General features: G+C 50.5%; 1 protein-coding gene across 1 annotated transcript; it reads left to right on the forward strand.

Moving 5' to 3' along the window:
• The first annotated feature begins 880 nt into the window (after window positions 1-880).
• On the forward strand, window positions 881-20,045 carry LOC307202762 (putative stereocilin-like protein). The gene is made up of 11 exons (XM_079952973.1): window positions 881-1,592; window positions 12,247-13,281; window positions 13,396-13,420; window positions 14,077-15,376; window positions 16,147-16,209; window positions 16,487-16,603; window positions 16,830-16,996; window positions 17,782-17,971; window positions 18,420-18,535; window positions 19,246-19,378; window positions 19,709-20,045. Exons 1-11 carry the CDS (start codon window positions 986-988, stop codon window positions 19,982-19,984), a joined length of 4,029 nt encoding a protein of 1,342 aa, XP_079809099.1. The 5' UTR covers window positions 881-985; the 3' UTR covers window positions 19,985-20,045.
• The last annotated feature ends 166 nt before the right edge of the window (window positions 20,046-20,211 follow it).

A 20,211-nucleotide genomic window follows, 5' to 3' on the forward strand; every position in this document is an offset into this window, starting at 1 on the left:
AAAGTCTATCAAGGCACAAATGGCTCCCTTTCCACTTCAAGGAAAGAGTCAGAGCTGAGCAAAACTCTCTGATCTCACCTAGTTTCATGAGGTGCTGCTTGCACATGCTGCCCAGCTAGAAACGTTTCCTTTCAGGTATCTGCACCCTTTGCCTTTTTGGTTTCAGAAACAAGTATAGCATCCTCTCCAGCTAGTAACTGGTTGCAAACTCCCCCATGTTAGTTGAAAACATGTCAGAAGCAAAGCCTTTGGAGAAAAGCCACAGCCCAATGGTGGAGCGGCTGCTTTGCATGCAGAAGGTCACAGGTTCAAACCACAGCAGCACCTTCAGCTAAAATGATCCTGTAGTGGGCAATGAAAACAACCAGTTTCTCTGGCAGAGACCCTCTTAAGAGCTACAGCCAGCAAAAGTAAATGTACCAAGCTATATTTGGCAGCTGCCTACATATCTTCCCAGCAGGGGGTGCTGTGGCCCTATCTGGTTTTGGGTCTCCACACACACCCTGCTCCAATTACCCTTTCCTAGCTGTCTTCCCAATTGCTGTGGGGGACTGAGGGAAAAGACCAAAGCAATTTCTTATCACCTGAGCAAAGAACAGAACTATGCCGTGAGTCTTACTGTCACAGGAATTTGGGTGAGGTGGAAGAGCAAATAAGAACCAGAAAGGCCTTAGTTCCAAAGAGTTATAAAGTGGTCAGATCTTTAATAAAAACATTTGAAGGCACAGCCTATCAGTGTCCGCTTGGGAAGAGGGGAAAAAGGGAGGAGAGAAGCCACCACCCCTTCATTCTAAAAAGCTGCCTCCTGGGAAGCCGAGCCTGCCAGCGTCCATCTCTGCAGGGAAGGGCATCCCACTCAGCTGCTGGCCCTCAGCCCAAGAAGCGCAGGCCAGCCATCCCTGAGAAACCCAGCAGCACAGCAAGGACTTTGAGCAGGCGTCTGGCAGGATCGTTCAGCTCCTGAGGCAAGATTTCCAGGAAGGTGATGTACATGAAGGTCCCGGCAGCCACGCCTTCCAGCACACTCCGGGTCATGGTGGGACTGCCGCTTGCATCAGGACTATGCATCACAGCCATGCCCAGCCCCACACCCAGAGGGGACATCAGCGCAAAGGTGATGATGGAGGCTGCCAGCCAGCGCAGGGGGAGGCGGCTCTGGAGCAGCAGCAGGGCCAAGCTGGCAGCAATGATGGTCTTGTGGAGGAGAATGGCCACAGCCAGCTGGAGGACCTTTGATTCTGTGTCTTGCAGGCCCACCGCCAGGCCCTCGAACACCGAGTGGAAGGAGAGAGAGAGGGTCAGCACCAGGGAGCGGAAGGATGAGGGTGCTTTGGTGTCCCCCGTGTGGCAGTGGGGGGTTCCTGCCTCCAAGCGTGGCTGCTGCTGCTGCTGCTCAGCCAGGCTGCCCTCTTCGCCGTGTGGGGGAGAGGGGCAAGGCAAGAGGGGCAGGGAGGCCTCATCCCCCTGCCGCTCGCTGCAGGCCAGGATGATGTGCTCTAGGACCAGGACCAGCAGGAAGCCCAGCGCCAGGACCAGTTCGGGCATCGGGAAGTCCAGCTGTGGGGCAGGGAAGAAAAGGGAGGCACCATCAGGTTAGGAGAGAAACCGTTCCCTCGAGGCCCTGACGCCCACCCAAGGGTGTCTCCCCTGGAGCCAGGAGGGCCAAACCACCAAAGGAGCTCCAGAGCCTCTGGGCTCCTGAGAATTCTTACCCAGGGCTGCAACAACCCCTATCTTGGGAATTAAACAGGAAAGGTTTCAGGTAAAGGAATGCTTGGCTACTGCTTTCAGAAGGGTACAGGGCAGCCCTGGTGTGCTTAATATGGAGGGGAGGCAAGCAGCCCATTTGAAGATCACCCTAACCTTTCCCACAGGGCATGGGGCAAATCTGAGAGCAACTCAGGCCTTTGTCCAGTCAACATCTCGCGGCCTCTTCCCTGCACCTTCAAGCACAGGAGCGTGTGAGTCAGCTCAGCCCCATCACATGCTGTCTCGCAAAAGCTGGGCGGGCAGGGCCAGCGGGACTCCGGCGACCAGCAGCGCCAGCAAGATGTTCGCTGGAGCCCCCCTCTCCACTTTTTGTTCGGGGGCTGCAGCCCGTGATGCGGCTCCAACCCTCCGGGTCCGGTCACAGTGTCCTGATCCCCCGCCCTACTCTTCCCCGCTCGGTACCGGGGGAATCTGTTGGCTCAGGTCCTCGCGCAGGTCGGCCAGCGAGTCCGGCACGATGTCCAGCAGGCAAGCGGACAGGAAGACGCCACCGGCTGCGCAGCTCAGGACGCCCCGCCAGCGCGCAAAGAAGCCTGCGGAGGCAGAAAGAAAAGCGAGCGCTGAGATTGGGGGGGGGGGGAGGAGCCCAGCCGCGACCCCCGCCCAGCTCTGCCCTGCTCTCGCCCTCACTCACCGGTCCCGCCAGCCCCCCGGAGGCTGAGAAGGACGGCAGGCAGGAGGCCGCAGAGAAGCGGCAGCAGCGCCAGCCCCAACAGGCAGCCCAGCTTCAGAACCTGCAGCGAGCCCATGGCGCAGCCTGGCCCACGCGCCCCGCCCCGCCCGCGCCGAGGGGTATTTAAACCTTCGCGCCACGTGATGGGTACCGCCCATTGGTGGGCGCCGATTGGCCGACTGCCGCCTATGGGGCGGGGCTCGCGCCCACGTGCACCAGGCTAAGGCCGGGAGCGTGGCTGCGGGCTCACTTCTCAGCAGCTTTATCTAGACTCGAGGGGGAAATTATGACGGGGCAGTGGACTTTGATCCCGGGAGCAGAGGTGGCCTCCCTTACGCGTCTCTCCTCTGGCCCCTTGGCACCCGCTGGCCAGAGCTATGGACAAGAGGAGTAGCTCATAGCTGTCAACGTTTCCCCTTTTTTAGGAGAAATTCCCTTATTCCGAAAAGGATTCCTCGCAAGAAAAGGGAAAAGTTGACAGCTATGGAAGTAGCTGCAGAGGTGGGCGGAGGCAAGGGGGCGTCATCTGGTTCTGTAACCTCTACTACCAGAGGCCCCTATGGGAGGGAGCCCGCAGGCAGGGCCAGAACAGCCCCCTTCCCCTCCTGCCCTTGCTGGGCATCTAAGAGCATAAGGAGAGCCTGCTAGATCAGGCCCGTGGACCATCTAGTTCAGGATTCTGTTCTCACAGTGGCTGACTAGATTCCCCCAATGGGAAAACAGCAAACAGGATCCTAGCACCCTAGCAAATCTCCCTTCCTGCAGTTTTCAGCAGTTTCTGCCTTTAGCCATGGAGGCAGAGTGTAGCGATCAATAATAGCCATCGACTACCGTGAGTTTATCTAATGTTCCTTGAAAGCCATCCAAGTTGGTATCCATCACTGCCACTCCTATTGGAGTGAGTTGCACAGCTGTATGAAGAAGGACTTCCTTTTATTTGTCTTGAATCTTCCATGTGCTTCCTTGGGGGTTGGTGAGAGTTGCCTTGAGCTGAGTCAATTTGACCTTTAGCCCAGCCTTGACTGCTGGCAGGGCCAAAGCGCCTCCTCCAGAGTGTGCAATGGACTGCAACACGAGTCATGGAAGGCTCTCAGAAAATCTGACTGCAGGGCCATTAGAAGCTTCAGTCCAAGGCAGTGGCGGTGTGGCCATGTGACTTTGGAACCCTCAGAAGTAGATGAGGGCTGTTTGGCTCTCTGTCCTGTTTGGGTGTGGACTCCATTTAGCAAAGGGAGTCCTTAATGTATCCTCTGGCACTTCTTTCCAGAAGAGAGGTCTTCCCGGCCTACTTTGTGGGAGCCTTTGTGGTCATGGTGAAAACTTCTTCTTTTCCAACATGTTATCATTTTGTACACTGGAATTTACTCTGTTGCATCTATTAGTTTGTAGACTTTAGACACAATCCTATACAGTGGACGCTCGGGTTGTGAACATGATCCATGCGGGATACACGTTTGCAACCCAAAGTGGCACGTCTGCACACATGTGGGTTGCGATTCGGTGCTCATGCGCAAAGCACAATTTAGCGCTTCTGTGCATGCGCGACCCCCGAAACCCAGAAGTAACCCGTTCTGGTACTTCTGGGTTTTGGCAGGTCTATAACCCAAAAAAAACGCAACCTGAAGTGCCTGTAACCTGAGGTATGACTGTACTGGAATTCTGACAGTTTGTGAGCTACAGCAAAGGCACCTCTGTGTTAGTGCAACTTAAGATACATCTCCACCACTTCATGCAGAGACAGGAAACTTGTGGCCCTGCAGATGTTGCTAGACTCCAGCTCCCATCACCCCTGATAGTTGGACATGCTAGCTTGAGCTGTTGGGAGTTAAACTGGAGGGTCTCAGGTGCTCTGTCCCAAACAAGTTATGTCACTACAATGCTGCAGTGCAACTCTGCTGATACAAAATCTTTTTTTTTTTTTTTAATAATTTTTATTCAGTTTTCCATATATTTTTTTAACAAATAAAACAAAACAACAAAAGACTATAAAATGCAACATGTATAATTTCCTGCTCTTAATTTCATATTTCTTACTCTCCCGACTTCCTCATACCTCCCCTTTCTGCATTCTCATGTCAAATTAATTAATTAACAAATCCCTCCCTTACTTTCAGATTTATTATAAAAACATTCATTTTCTTCCACTTAATCATAATCGCTATTAACCCCTATTTTTCTTATTCAACATCAATCTAACATTCACTAATTTTAGAGTATTTCTTTAAATAGTCTTTAAATTTTTTCCAATCTTCTTCCGCCGTTGCTTTTCCCTGGTCACGGATTCTGCTCGTCATCTCTGCCAGGCCCATGTAGTCAATCACTTTCATCTGCCACTCTTCTACGGTGGGTAGGTCTTGTGTCTTCCAGTACTTTGCTATAAGAATTCTTGCTGCTGTTGTAGCATACATAAAAAAAGTTCTATCCTTCTTTACAACCACTTGGCCGACCATGCCCAGGAGAAAGGCCTCTGGTTTCTTAGGAAAAGTGTACCTAAGTACCTTTTTCAGTTCATTATAGATCAGTTCCCAGAAAGCCTTAATCCTTGGGCATGTCCACCAAAGGTGAAAGAATGTTCCTTCTCTTTCTTTACATTTCCAACATTTGTTCTCGGGCGAATGATAGATTTTCGCAAGCTTGACTGGGGTCATGTACCACCTATAAATCATTTTCATAATATTTTCTCTCAAGGCACTACATGCCGTGAATTTAATCCCGGTGGTCCATAACTTTTCCCAGTCAGCAAACATTATGTCATGACCAATATCCTGGGCCCATTTAATCATTGCAGATTTAACCATTTCATCTTGTGTATTCCATTTCAACAGCAAGTTATACATTTTTGACAAGTTCTTAGTACTAGATTCTAACAGTTCAGTTTCTAATTTTGATTTTTCCACCTGGAAGCCGACTTTCCTGTCTAGTTTAAAGACTTCCATTATCTGATAATAATGCAGCCAGTCTCTCACTTTCCCTTTTAACTTCTCAAAACTTTGCAATTTCAGTCTGTCTCCTTCTTGCTCCAAAATTTCCCAATATCTCGGCCAATTAACCTCCATATTTAATTTTTTAACGGCTTTTGCCTCCATTGGCGACAACCACCTTGGAGTTTTACTTTCCAGCAAATCTTTATATCTAATCCAGACATTATATAATGCTTTCCTGACAATATGATTTTTGAAACCCTTGTGAACTTTTACCTTGTCGTACCACAGGTATGCATGCCATCCAAAAAAATTATCATAACCTTCTAAGTCCAAAATATCAGTATTCTCAAGAAGTAGCCATTCTTTCAACCAGCAAAACGCTGCTGATTCATAATACAATTTAAGGTCTGGCAGGGCAAATCCGCCCCTTTCTTTCGCATCAGTTAATATCTTAAATTTTATTCTAGGCTTCTTGCCCTGCCAGACAAACTTAGAAATATCTTTCTGCCATTTCTTAAAGCAATCCATCTTATCCACTATTTGCAATGTTTGGAACAAAAACAACATTCTAGGCAGTACATTCATTTTTATAACTGAAATTCGACCCAACAAGGAAAACTTCATATTTGACCAAATTTCTAAGTCTTTTTTTACTTCCGTCCAAGTTTTCTCGTAATTATCTTTAAATAAATTCAAATTTTTAGATGTCATATTTATACCCAAATATTTCACTTTCTTAACCACAGTTAACCCTGTCTCCTTCTGAAACTTTTCTTTCTCCAATACTGTTAGATTTTTCTCCAAAACCTTCGTTTTAGATTTGTTTAGTTTAAATCCTGCTACTTGACCAAATTCTTGAATTAGTTCTAATACTCTTTTAGTACTAGATTCAGGCTCTTGCAATGTAAGTACTAAATCATCTGCAAAAGCTCTCAGTTTATATTGTTTAACTCCGACCTGTATTCCTTTAACCAGCTGGTCCTTTCTGATCATATTCAGCAAAACCTCCAGGACCGATATAAAAAGTAATGGAGAGATTGGGCATCCTTGACGTGTCCCTTTTTCAATAGGAATTTCTTCTGTAACCACATTATTTACAATTAATTTTGCTTTTTGTTCAGAATATATCGCACTTATACCATTTTCAAACCCTTGACCTACCCCCATCCCCCGAAGATTTTTTATCATAAAACTCCATGAAATATTATCAAAAGCTTTTTCAGCGTCCACAAATATCAAAACAGCTTTAGTATTAATATTCACTTCCAGTTTTTCCAAAATATCAACTATGTTCCTTACATTATCTGACAAATGTCTTCTCGGAAGAAAACCTGTTTGGTCCCTATGTATCTCCTCCATCAAAACTACTTTCAACCTTTTCGCTAAAATATCAGCAAAAATTTTGTAATCCACATTTAATAGGGAGATTGGGCGGTAGTTTTTAAGTTGAGTCTTTTCTATCTCAGTCTTTGGTATAAGTGTGATAAAGGCTTCTTTCCACGTATCTGGTGCCTTCTTTCCCTCCAAAATTTCGTTACAAACTTCTTTCAAAGGTTGTATTAACCACTCTTTCAAAATCTTATAATATTTAGAAGTCAATCCATCCGGTCCTGGAGATTTGCCCAATGCCATATTTTGAATGGCACCTTCTATTTCTTGCTCTGTTATTTTCTGATTCAAAATCCCTTTACTTTCCTGAGAGATCTTTTTCAGTCCATTTTTCTCCAAAAACTGTTCTATATCCGTATCACTCTGAGGACCTTGTTTATACAATTGTCTAAAATATTTCTGGAAGCAATCCCTAATTTCTGTTGGTTTATAGATGTTCTTTCCATCCACTTCTAAATTTGTAACTGTGTTCAATTTTTGTCTCTTCCTTATTTGCCAAGCCAGCAGTTTACCACATTTATCAGCCGATTCAAAAGTCTTCTGTCTCATTTGCTTAATTTTCCACTCTATTTCTTGATTCATCAGCTCCATATATTGTGTCTGATATAGTTTAATTTCTTTCAAAATATCCTGTGATTTTGGCTTAGATCTCAATTTCCTTTCCCTCTCTTTTATTTTCTCCAAGATTTTCTCTTTTTTTTCATTCTGGCTTTTCTTTTTAATTGCATTCTGTTGTATCAAAAATCCTCTCATCACTGCTTTGCTTGCGTCCCAGATAATTCTTTTTTCTATATTGGTCCTCATATTAATTTCAAAATAATCCTTCAAAGTCTTCTGTGCCTTTTTGCAAACTTCTTCATCTCTAAATAGGGTGTCATTCATCCTCCATCTAAAGGTACCAGTTGTTGTTAACTTCATCACCATCTTTACTGCATTGTGGTCGGAGCAAGTCTTTGGGCAGATTTCAACTTTTTTTATCCTAGGTGCCATTCCTCTAGTAATCCATATTTGGTCAATTCTAGTCCATGTCATTTTAGCTTCAGAATAGAAAGTTCCCTCTCTTTCAAGTGGGTGTGTTGTTCTCCAAATGTCCACTAGATCCATATTGTCAGTCATTTCAAAAAAGATTTTTGGTAGTCTTCCATCTTTTGTAACTACCTGTCTTTGAGATTTGTCCATGTTGGTCGATACTACTCCATTCATATCTCCCATCAATATTAAATTTGTGTCCGTATAGTCCATCAGTGTCTCATGCAGCTTCTTAAAAAATTCAACTTTCCCCTCGTTTGGTGCATAAATTCCCACGATCAAAAATTTCTCTCCTTGATCTTGAATTTCAATTGCCAAATATCTTCCTTGTTCATCTTTAAATTTTAATTTCGGTTGTAATTTTTCCTTTACGTATATTACCACTCCTCTTTTTTTAACTTTGTCTGATGAAATAAATTCTTGTCCTAATTTTTTATTAATGAGTAGTTTCCTATGTGACCTCGTCACGTGAGTTTCTTGTAGGCAGATCAAGTCCAATTGCTCTTTTTTTAATATGTGAAAAACATTTTTTCTCTTCCGGGGAATGTTTAGACCGTTACAGTTCCAACTTAGAAGTTGTAGAGCCATGGTCAATCTATTTATCTTCTCCTCCTGTCGCTCCTAGTAGTTCTTCTTCTTCCGTCGGTGGTTTCAGTCTCTGTAATAATTTGTCTTTGTCCAAAGTTCCTCCTCCAGAGTGATCTTGTCCCAAATCCGCCCCCTTGCAGAAATCGTCTTCTTGTTGATGTAAGAACTTGTCTTTGTCTTCCACTGTCTTTATTTTCCTTTTCTTTCCCTTATATTTAAAAGATAGGCCTTGAGGAAACTCCCACCTGAATGGTATGTTATTCCTTTTCAGTAGGACCACCAAGTTCTGGAACTGTTTTCTAGCATCCAAAATTTGCTTTGGGATATCCTTAAAAATTTCCACGAAGGAATCCTCAATTCGTAAAGTTCTCTGATAGTGCAGATCCAAAATTTTGTCCCTCTCTTCTTTTGATCTTAACGTTATCAAGCAATCTCTTGGTTTATTCCTTCTTTGCCGTGTACCAAGTCTAAATGCACTCTCTATCTTAAATTCTTCCTTCTCCAAATCCTTTCGCCAGAACTCTAAAAACTCTTTTGTTAAATAGTCCACAAGGTTGTCCCCTTCGCTCTCGGGTATTGCTCTAATCCTTAAATTCCTCTCCTTCCTCTGCATCTCAATCATCGAGAGCGCCAAATCATGGTCCTCCAACTTCTTGATAACCGGTGGGAGTCTTTCGTCAGTTACGATTGCAATCTCTTTTGCTTCCTCTGCTATCTTCCGAATGGTGGATGTTTCCTCTAGTAACTTTCCAATATATTCTGTATTGGAATTCACTTTATTTCCAAGTTCAATTATACTTTTAGTATTAATGTCTATTTTTCCTGAGATCTCTGCTACAGTTTTATTTGTTTCAGCAACCTGTTTACTGGATTCAGCAACTTGTTTACTTGTTTCAGCTCCTTGCTTTTTTAATTCTGCACCTTGCTTTTTTAGCTGGTCCAAAGATTCATTTATTTTCCCCAACAGTTTCGAAAGTGCTTCCTCCGACATAACTTTTGTCTTTTCTTGTGGAGTGGCTGCTGCCCCAGAAACTCCAGATGTAGAAGGCCTCCTTTTCATGAAAGGCTCAATTCCGTATTGTCTACCAGAGGTCTGGAGGGCTGATACAAAATCTTATGCCACTTAAATCTCCATTCAGGTTTCCCGCATCAGAGTGGGTGGCATATGTTAAAAGGCACCCACTGAGCAGAGTGGTGTATTGGTCTGGAGTTGGAGTCAGAGATCCTTTCCTGTTTCTACAGCAAAGTAGCTGCCATCTTCAGCCTCCTAGAGCTGCCCCTTCAGCTCCAAAGGGGAGCTTTTCAGCCACTGTGTGCTCCAAAGTCAAGGGCAGAGGAACACTGAAAAGACAAGCCAGGCTTCCATTTCAAGAGAACAGGTTGCAAGTTCTGTTATGTGCAAAGGAACTTCACAGGAAGCACAACTTAAAACACACCAAAGGAATGTGTTGAATGTAATTGCCCATGTACATGCACAGAAAATAGTACATTTATCCGGAAAGCAACATATGGAAATCTATACTGGTTGTTGCAATGCATTCCTCATTATTGCATAATCATAGGATTATTTTCTAATCTTAGAAGGGGCATGACTGTCACAATCATGAAGGGACCCTGCACTTCTGAATTTGCCACCCCCACCCAACCACTGATTGAACACAACAGAAAGCAAACACAACTAAGTACTGGACCCACCTCTCCCCACTCCATGCCCAGGCCATCACAATAGACAAACTCTGCACCCAATCACAGGGCACCAACTGTGTTAAATAACCCCCCCTCTCCAGCCCACTGCTCAGAGGACAGTGCATGTGGCAAGAAGTTGTATCACCTGAGTCAGTTTTTAAGATCTTCTGAAGAGACCTGCTGGCTGCTCTGTGAGGGGCATATTGCTGACACCATGGAAACAGGCTTTCTCCTGATAACCCCCACTGTGCGCACAACTCGTGAGGTGGAGAATTGGAGACAGCGATGACCCTTAAATGCTTCTTAAAAACATGTATGTTTACTCAAGTTTTCCCAGATTCCAACTCTTCAATTTCTTTGCTTTGCACACTGATTGGTTTTGTAGGATGCATATTTTTCCCCTGGGTTTTTAAGGACTCTCTTTGAATGCTGTAGTTTGTATTTTTACAGTTTTCAAATGTAAGCTGCTTAGATTTGTTCTACTAAGCAGTATACAATGTTTGTAACATACATAATGGAGATGGAGTATTTTTTTTACAGAAAATGGCACACGTTTACCCAAGGTGCTTGAGGGCATTGCTGATTTGGATTCCTGGCATTTGGAGCAGCTTCCCCTAAAACTAGGCAGAGTAGAAAGAGTGAGTCCTCCTTAGGGGCATGGACATAACTAGGATTTATGTTGGGGGGCAGCTTCATGAGGGGGAGCAGAACCTCCATTAGTTAAGTATTTTTATTGATTTACTTTAGGGGAGCACCTTACCCCTGCCCCCCCTTGGTTATGCCCATTCTCAAGGGGTCTAGGAGTTGACACCCACATGGGACGAGGGGCTTTCTGCAGAGCTGAGTTGTTTTCCAAAGGGGATTCCCAAGGGACTGGAACTAGCATTGGTCTCTGGGATGACTGGCCTTTGGCTGAGTCTGAATCAGCACAGGGCCTTGGAGCTCAGGAGACGAAGTTCCAGCTTCTTCCTCTTTCTGTAGATCACAGGCAACTTTGCCTGTCTCCCTCCTCCTCCTCCTCCTCCTCCTCCTCGAGTGACAGGCCCCATACTGTTTTCATACCCAAGGCATAAATAATGGATCAAGCCCCCATTGTTCCCCTTGATGTGTCAGGATGGTGGGGCAAGCCTCAGGTTACCAGGGAGGGAGGGAGAGGGCAGGGTAGCTGCACCAGCAAGCTAAACAGGCACATTGGTTTCGTGGAGCTCCTTCTGTGTGGTGTTTGGGCTTCCTGTGGGGCTTCTGTGCACCAGAAGTTTCGGGTCACCTCCCATAAACCTCTAGAAACAGCAGAAGCCTGGGCTCACACTTGTGGGCATGAAGCATCCTATAGCTCTGGTCTCACAGCCTGGCACCCTTGAACCATCTCAATTCCCACTGTTACTTTCTGGGTTTATCAAAGAGAGTGCCCCAGTGGCCTCTAGGCCTCCTCATCTTGAAGGGCTCCATAGTTTGTCATAGCATGGAAGGGGGGCAGAGTGGCTGCCTAAGAAGTAGAAAGAGATATCTGAGGAAGCAGAAAGCAGATCCAGGGGCTGGGGCAGCTTGTATGCCAGAGCAGACAGACAGCATTCTGCCCTCTTATGCAAACGGCAAGATGGTGCATCCTCTCTCCCCAATTCCACATGGAGCAGCTGATCAGGTTGGCAGACGGGTCTCATTCCCAGCCAGGCGATGGGATTGCAGAGCCTCCTTGTCTCATCAGGGCACCTTTGTGGGTACAGGGCAGATGGCAGGGCTCCATCCCCCAGCATGGGCGACTTCCCTCTAGGGTCTAAGGGTAGGGAGCCCTAGCTCCTTGCCAGCCTGTGGGGGTTTTGTTGCCCCTGTGGCTGGACCCCCCTCTCCTGCATGTCAGGCTGGGCTCCTTTCCTTTCTGGATGTAACTAATGCTCTGGATGGCAGAAAGGGATCGGCTCTGCAGGACCAGCACCGCATCTCCAGTGTCAGCTCCTATTTCAAGCCTCTCGGAGCAGCCGCCTTTTCCCTGGGCCCAGCCGCTGTGCGCATGGGACGGGTGCCAGCATGGCCCCTTTCTTCTGGGGCCTCTGGGGGCTCTTCTTGCTGACACATCCTCTGCCAGGTACAGGGGCGTAGCAGGGAGGGGAGTCAAGGGTCTGTGTGTGGGCATGCAAGTGGCCTCCTGCATTTGGCCGTGGCTAGTGACCCCTGTCCCCTTTCTTCCAGCAGGGGCAGCGGGGGAGCCAAGCAGAAACCTGCGACAGGGTTTGGCAGGGCTATTGGCACCTCCCGGAGAGCAGCGCCAAGAGGGCTCTATTTCTCCCGGGCCCAGCCCAGGCTCGGCACATCAGCAGCACATGCACCCCCTTCTCCTCAGCCTGGAGTCCCTGTGGGGCAGGCAGCCTCTCTCTCCCCAGGCCCGAAGCCCTGAATCCCGCCTGTCCAGCTTCCTCCGCAACATCTCTCTGTATCTCCAGGGTGAGGAGGGGCAGGAAGCCCCGGAGTCCTGGGAGAGCCTCCTGCTGCCACTGCTGCTGCCACCACCCAACGCCGAGAAGCCGCTCTCACCAGCAGCCTCTGGACGCCGGCTCCTCCAGGACATCTTCTTTTCCTGGCGACGAGGCAGCTGGCATTGGGATGAGTGGCTGAGCTTTGCCCAGGACTTGCTGAGCCTCCTCCTCAGTTGGGCCCAGGACCCCCCTCAGCACCTCCATGGGCAGCAGGGCTGGGAGGTTCTCAGCAGCCTGATGGAAGCCCTGGGCCAGGCCGTCCTCTCTGGGTTGCTTGGCCCACAGGGGTCCCTTTGCCCCCCAACAGGACAGAGTGGGTGCCAAGCAAATGCCAGTTGGCTGGGGCAATTACTCCGGCTCTTTGAGGGCACTGGCTGGACAGCCTTCCTGCACATTCACCCAGCAGGCTTCGCCCCCACTGATGGCCAGCTGAAGCCCCTTGGCCTGGTGCCCGCGACCCCCCGAGAGATGCCCCCTGGCAATCGCAGTGAACCCAGCCTCCTAAAGACCCTGTACCGGACAGAGCAGCCAGGCACAGGCGGGAAAGTGCAGGAATCGGCAGGAGACTCCGAGGGCAACATCTTGTGGGAGACACTGGAGGAGCTGAGGCAGACACTGTGGCAAAGGGCAGGCCCCACCCTTATCACCAGCTTCCGGAGGAGGGTCTTGTATGTGACAGGCCTTCTGGCAGTTGAGGCTTCAGAGGCAGTGGGGATCCCCCAGCCTGACCCAGATGGGAAGTGCTCCGTAGGTAGGTGAATGAGTGGGGCTGCAAGCCATGGTGGGGAGGGCACAAGGGGAGGGAGAGATGGGCAAGGCCTCCTGGGGGGCCACAACCCTAACTACTCCTCTTCTCTGTCCCTAGGAAGCCTGCAGCAGCTGCTGCTGTGGTAAGTGGTTGTGGGGACAGCTTCTGAATACCAGATGCTGGAAGCCGCAGGAGGGGGAGAGTGTTGCTTTTGTGTTCGAATCCTGCTTACTGGTTTCCCACAGGTATCTGGTTGGCCATTGTGAGAGCAGGATGTTGGATCTTTGTCCTGATGCAACAGGCTCTTCTTAAATGTCCTGGAAGGGGGTGACCAGCCTCCTTTCCCTGCGCTGGGTGGTGGTGATGCTGTTCTTGTTGTTACTCATGGGCTGAGTTTCGTTGTTCCTTGGGCAAAGGGTGGCAAGGCCATGGGGTATGACATGGCATGGAGTGACATTCAGAAGGGGTGGTAGTGCTGCCAGGCCGTGACCTGGGCAGAGGGCCATTTGTGGCAGGACCCTGGGGGCATGTTTAGGGAAGTTTTTTAAGATTTAATGCTGTATTGTTTTTAACACTCAATTGGGAGCCGCTCAGAGTGGCTGGGGAAACTCAGCCAGATGGGCGGGGTAGAAATAGTAAATTATTACTATTATTATTATTATTATTATTATTATTATTATTATTATTATGGTGGCTGCTGGCTTGCCCTGCTGGTCCCTGCTGAGTGACCTCTGGTATGGCACTGAGTCATCTTGTGCCTGGTAAGTGGTGGACCCTTTTCTTCTCTGCTGTTCGCAGGGGAATCAGACACAACATCAGCTGGGACACCCTGCGTGTGGACTTGGCCTCCAGGGCCTCTTTCCCATGGCCTCCCGCGGTGCCCAGTTGCTTGCTGCCTGCTGGGGGAGGGCACAGGGTGAGCAAGACCCTCCCTCCAGCCCCCCGGAGAGCATTTGCCGAGCCCCCTTCCCAGGCAGAAGTCCTGGAGGCCGCCTGCAACGAGAGCATCCCCGGCTTGCCAGGAATCTCCAACTTTACCATCTACTTGTATTGCACCCTCTTCAATGGCTCTAAAGAGCCCCACCGGCCCCCGCTGGACCTGGAGGCCTTGTGTTCCAGCACCACCTGGTACTTCTCCTCCATTGAGGGCGACCCGGTCTGGATACGAGCCTGCAAGGAGTACTTCCCCCAGCAGTTCAATAGCACAGTGTGTGGCAATGCCTCTGTCCTCTTGCAACTTGGGCCCCACCAGGAGCTGGTGGAGGAGCTCTGTGCCAACCTCTCCATGCCCTTATGGCCCAGGCATTGTTCAGAGGCTCTGAGCAGGCCTCTGCTGGGCCAGGAGGAATTCTGGACCTGCCTCTCCCTGGAGAACCAGACCCTCTGGACCCAAAACCTCTGTAGCAGCAGCAGCCTGCGGGAAGTCTCTGATGCCACCAGGCAGTGGCTGGGCACCCTCTGCCACAGCCCACTGGCCCAAGGGGCTGGGCTGAATGCCTCTCTGCGCCAGAGCACGGAAGCAGCAGGGTGTGGCGCCAGGGCCTGGAGCCCCCAAGCGCTGCATAACACCAGCTTCCTAGCTCAGTGTGGGGATGCCCACCTGCAGAGCTTCCAGGAGCTTGTGTGCAGCAACGAGTCCCTACTGGAAGCCCTGCAGCTGGCCCACCCCTGGGTGCGGGTTCACTGCTTGGCTGTTGAGCAGGACAGGAGCTGCTCCCTTCCGTGGCTCCCAGGGGTGCTGCCACTGCCCCCGCAGCTCTGCCAGGATGCGCCGGCCTTCCTGACAGCACTGGTATCCCAGTTGACCCGGTGCAAAGAGCCCCCCCACTCCTCTTCCCAGTGGGTTCCCAGTGCCGGCTACCTGTTGCGGCTGCTGGACTTCCTGCTGGCTTCTCCTGCCCTTGGCGAAGTGGGGCAAGAGGGAGCCAGGCAGCAGCTGGGCCAGGCTCTCCTGCTCTCCAGCCTCCTGCACAACAGCTCCTTTGGGACTTCTCTACAAGCCAACTTCTCCCTGAGCATCCTGGAGGATGTGAGCCAGTTCCTGCAGGAAGGCAAGCTGGATCCGGCCACCAAGGAAGACCTGCTTAACTGCTTTGGGGTGGGTGATGCTCTGGGGACAGGAGGAGGGGAGGGGAGGCTACTGCCCATAGCCACATGGGAATGCCTGATAGGAATGTGTCCCCACCCTAGGGGGACACACTGGGGAAGCCCAAGAAGGGGGTCTGCCCTCTGGGCTGCATAAATGGATTTAGACATGAGGAGAGGATATATTGTTTAGTTATTACCATTCATTGCTCATGTGAGTCAGGTCACGGGTTCAGTCCCTTCCTCTTCCAGGACAGTTTCACAGAATCACAGAATTGTAAAAAATCTGAAGGGTCATCTAGCCCAAACCCCTGAAAAATCACCAAGAAATACTAAAATATACTTATTTTTCTCCATTGAGGGAACGTTTAGTGGACCACATACAATCACTGCAAACTATATCAAGCACTCGGCTCCTTCTTTTCAGCATACAATGGAAAACAAGGTTTAACGCTTTTCTCCATGGTGCATCTTACACACTTATAGCCACCTGTCTCACTCTCACCCACCAACCTAGATGGCTTTAAAAGAGCATTAGACCAAATCATGGGAGGAGAGGCCTGTCGATGGCTACTAGCCACCAGGACTAAGGCAATAATGCTTCTGAATCCCAGTTTCTGGAAACTGCAGGAGGAGAGAGGGCTCTTGTGCTCAGGTCCAGCTTGTGGGTTTCCCCTTGGGGCATCTGGGTGGCTACTGTGAGAACAGGATGCTGGCCTAGAGAAACCCCTTTTGGCCTGATCCAGCAGGCTCTTCTTATGTTCTTCTCTCTCCTCCTTGCAGCCTTTGCTCTGGAACCTGCTGGAGAGGGAGGAGAACATCTCAGCTCTGGAGTTCTTCATGCAGGTACCTTCCCTCCATCCCAGTCTCCAGTCCTGTTGGTCCTGAAGCCACTTTACTCCTTCCTTGGCCCAATACTGGTCCCTGGAGCAAAGCTGCACCTCTCCTCCTCCTCTTCCTCCTCCAACCCCAAGGTTGACCTCTCCCCCTTTCCCCTCCTTCCTGTCCAAGGCGCCTCCCTGCACCATCTTTCAGGCTCCCTTGCAGCAGCCCCAGTGGGGCAGGGAAGGGAGTGCCACTGCTGTTGCTGCCTTGCCTCCTCCTCTCCCTCCCACTTTTCCAGGAATACCTGCAGATGCCCCATAAGGTTGTCCAGAGGCTGCTGTGGTCAGTGGAAGGTGAGGCCATTCAGAGGTTCCTGGCCCTGCTGCACTGCTCCTGGGATCACCTGCAGATGAAGGTAGGTCTGTGGCAGAAGGGCTGGCCTTGATTAGGGGTGCAGCACCTGTGCACCTGTGAAGCCTTGACATGCCCACCAGGCTCCATATGGAAAGGGAGGTATTTGTTTAAATGTAGGTGCTGGTTGGCAGCTCCAGACCTCAGCGCCTGGAGAGTCCCAGGTGGAGGACAGCTGCCCTGTGAACCCCTCCAAGGGGACTCCCTTTCCCTCTGCTTCCCTCCACCAGGCGCCTCCATGGGACAAGCGGGCAGTGGAGTCACTGGCCGCCCAGCTCCTGAGCAAGTTCCCTCAGCCAACCCCGCAACTCTTCCTCCACCTCTCTCACTTTGTCCCTTTCATGGCTGCCTCGGACATCCTGCGCTTGCCATCCACCTTGCTGGCCAACGATAGCGTGTGAGTGGTCCCCGCAGGCGCCTGCATGGCTTGGCCCAAGCCTCCCTGGGGCATCTTTCCCCAAACCACCTCCAGAGCCATCAGGTCCTCCCTGCCCAGCTGAACCCCTCTGAGTTTAGCCCCAGGTCCTAATTAAGGTTGGGTTAGTCCCCAAACCCACTTTCAGTCTTGTGGCAGGAAACCTTCAGGAGAGATGGTGCCTGAGCATTTATTTATTAAATTTGTCAGTCGCTTTATCATGCCCAGGGCAACCCAAAGTGACTTACAACCCACCAAATAGACAATAAATCCCACATAGATCCATTAAAACCAAGAGGAAGGAGAAATACATTAGAAACATCCCACCTACTTCTAAAAGGTCACAGAGAGCTCAAGGCCAAATGCCTGGTTATAGAGGAAAGTTTTTGCCTGGTGCCTAAAGATAAATAATGATGGTGCTAGGCGAGCCTTCCTGGGGAGAGCTGAAGGAAAGGCCTGTTCTCATGTTGCTACCCTCCGGACCTATTGTGGAGGGGTGGTCAGAATAGAATGTCCTTTCTGTCACTTCTGAGTAGCCACAACCAGCCTCTCTTACTGCAGGGCGTGTCCGGGCCCTCTCATTCCACCTGAAGCATTTCTTAAGTTGGTCTTCCTAGGCTGTGCCCATCCCCCTAGCCTCATGCCTGGCATCAGGCAGGTAGTCCTTCGCTCAGCATGTGGTCTGTGTGCCTGTAGTTTTCTCAGGTGAGGGGTGGAGGAACTTCTCTTGCTAACGTGGCCTCTTTCTTCTCCTCTCCAACCCTCAGCTTGGCCATCATTAGCAGCCAAAGTGCCCGGATGACGCTGGCACAAAAACGAGCCCTAGTGCAGCGCCTCCTGCAGGCCGAGCACCTTCTGGGTGAAGTCCCTTCCTGGCCCCCGGAGTTCCTTCAAAGCCTCCAGCCTCTCCTTCCTCACCTGCCTCTTGGTCACTTCCTTCAGCTAACACCGCAGCAGGTGGGACCAGGTTGCAGAGGCTGAGAGCAGCCGGGGTGGGTGTCCTGGGCATCTCCTTCAGTTGCCCCTGGAAAGCTGGGCAAGCTCTCATCTGCCTCTGTGGGGATAAATCCTTTGTGAGAAGGTGCAGTCCCTGCCTCCAGCCCCCTCCCTACAGGACTGGAAGCTGGTGGTGCACCCTCTGGAACCCCGGAGGGGGGGGGGTTGAGCATGCCCGACAGTACCCACTTATGCTAGGGATGGTGCTTCCATAAAATAATAGAATTGTAGAGTTAGAAGGTTGGTCATGTTGTCCAACCCCTGCAATGCAGGAATCACAGCTAAAGAATCCATGCCAAATGGCCATCTGACCTCTGCTTTAAAACCTCCACGGAAGGAGAGTCCACCACCTCCCAAGGCAGTCCATTCCACTGTCAAACAATGCTTAAATGTTGGTGTGTCCCTCCAGATCCAGAGCTTGATGAATGGCTGGCAGGAGGCTGAGCTGGGCCTGGCTCAAGGGCGCCATGTAGCACGTAGTTTGCTCAACAGGAGCCATGAGAGCACTGAGGAGCAGATGTGCAGGTGAGCGGTGGGGAGGAAGGCTTGGGAGCAAACTGACCTGGGTGATTTTGTGTCCCAGGGTATCCCACTTATTGCTGGGTGCAGCTGTTCAAGGCAGGAGTTCACAGGGGAAGAGATTTCCTCCCAAGGCTTTGGGTCCAAGGGAGAGCAAGGCATGCTGCGTTCAAGATACAAGCCAAAGGTGACCCCGGGGACATCATTATTGCTAGACCAGACAGGAGTTATATCCCCAAAGTATTTCCTGGCAAAGATGCATCATGGCAGCAGGAGTTGAGGAACCCCAGATGGAAGGCTATTTGTCCACATGGTTCTCTTTCAAAGTCTGTGGACACATGGGGTGTACAGAACATGTGAACTTCAGAAGGGCCCTGCAGCAGCAGCTGGGTCAGGCTGAAGGGGTCCATCTGGTCCAGCATCCTCTTCTCATAGTGGCCATCCAGATGCCCCAGTGGGAAGCCCAAAAGCAGGAGCTGATGGCAACAGGAACTCTCCCCAACTTGATTCCGATGAACTGGACCTTTCTTGAAAAAGCAAAAGTTCTTCAGAGGGGGAGGAGCATCACCTTTTGCGTATCTGGAGCAAAAACCGGCCAGAAGTATCAGAGTTTGTGGTCTAGAGCAGCAGGCAGGCCTACATGGGGTGTGGCTAGCACCAAGCGAGCAGGTCCCAACAGCCCACTTCTTCCTGTGCCCTCTCCTCCATCCTTACAGGCTTGGGGCTCTCACCTGCTTCCTCAGCATCGGGGACTTGCGTCTGATCTCCCCCTTGCAAGATCTGTGGGGGCCTATCGAGAAGCACCTCCTGGAGTGTGTGGCCAGAGGGGTGGTGGACCCTCATGGGCAGGTGAGTGGTGAAGAGGACCAGGCTCTCTTGGGCACAGCAGAGCCGAGCCTAGGGCCAGTGCTGCTGAGGACTTTTCTCCCCACTGTCCCTCAGCTTTCTTCTGGGGGCAAGCTACTGTTCACAGAGATCCAGCTCTGGTGATGCTCTCCCAACTGGAAGCAAACCTGAAGAACTCTCCTCTGCTCCAGGACTGAAGCCTCCTTTACCATAGCTGGCTCCTTCCCCTGGTTAGGCCACCACCTCATCTGACTTGCCATTGCCATTGCCTTCTCCTTCTTCTTCTTCTTCTTCTCCTCCTCCTCCTCCTCCTCCTCCTCCTCCTTCTTCCAGCTGGCCCATGCCCTGGCAGAGCTCCTGCCTTCCTCGGTGGGCTCCCACGAGCTGCAATCCTGGCGGGGTCTTGTGCCAGCCATGGGGGTGGAGTTCCTGCGGGGCCTGTCAGAGTCTCAGGTAGGGGCTATCCTCCCAGAGCTGCAAGCAGCACAGCTTAGCCGTGCCCAGGTGAGTCATCCTGAGGGTATGCCCTGCATCTGCCATGGGGGTGGGTGGGTATTAGGCAAATTTGAGCCATTCCTCCAGAGTTTGGGGCAGCAGCAGCCTGTGTAGGTCAGTCCCACCAACTCCCTGTCAAGGGGATGGGCTAGGCCTTCCACTTCCTTATGCTCAGGCAGCTTCAGTGGCGTAGCCTGGGTTGTCAGCACCCGGGGCAAGGCAAGTAATTTGCGCCCCCTAACCCGTGGATTTTAGCACTCGAGTGCGAGCGCGCCCCCCCCCCCAGATGTTGCGCCCGGTGCGGCCGGCTCCCCCTGCACCCCCCACACTACGCCACTGGG

This window comes from Podarcis cretensis, assembly GCF_951804945.1.
Source record: "Podarcis cretensis genome assembly, chromosome: 14".
NCBI classification, from domain to species: domain Eukaryota; kingdom Metazoa; phylum Chordata; class Lepidosauria; order Squamata; family Lacertidae; genus Podarcis; species Podarcis cretensis.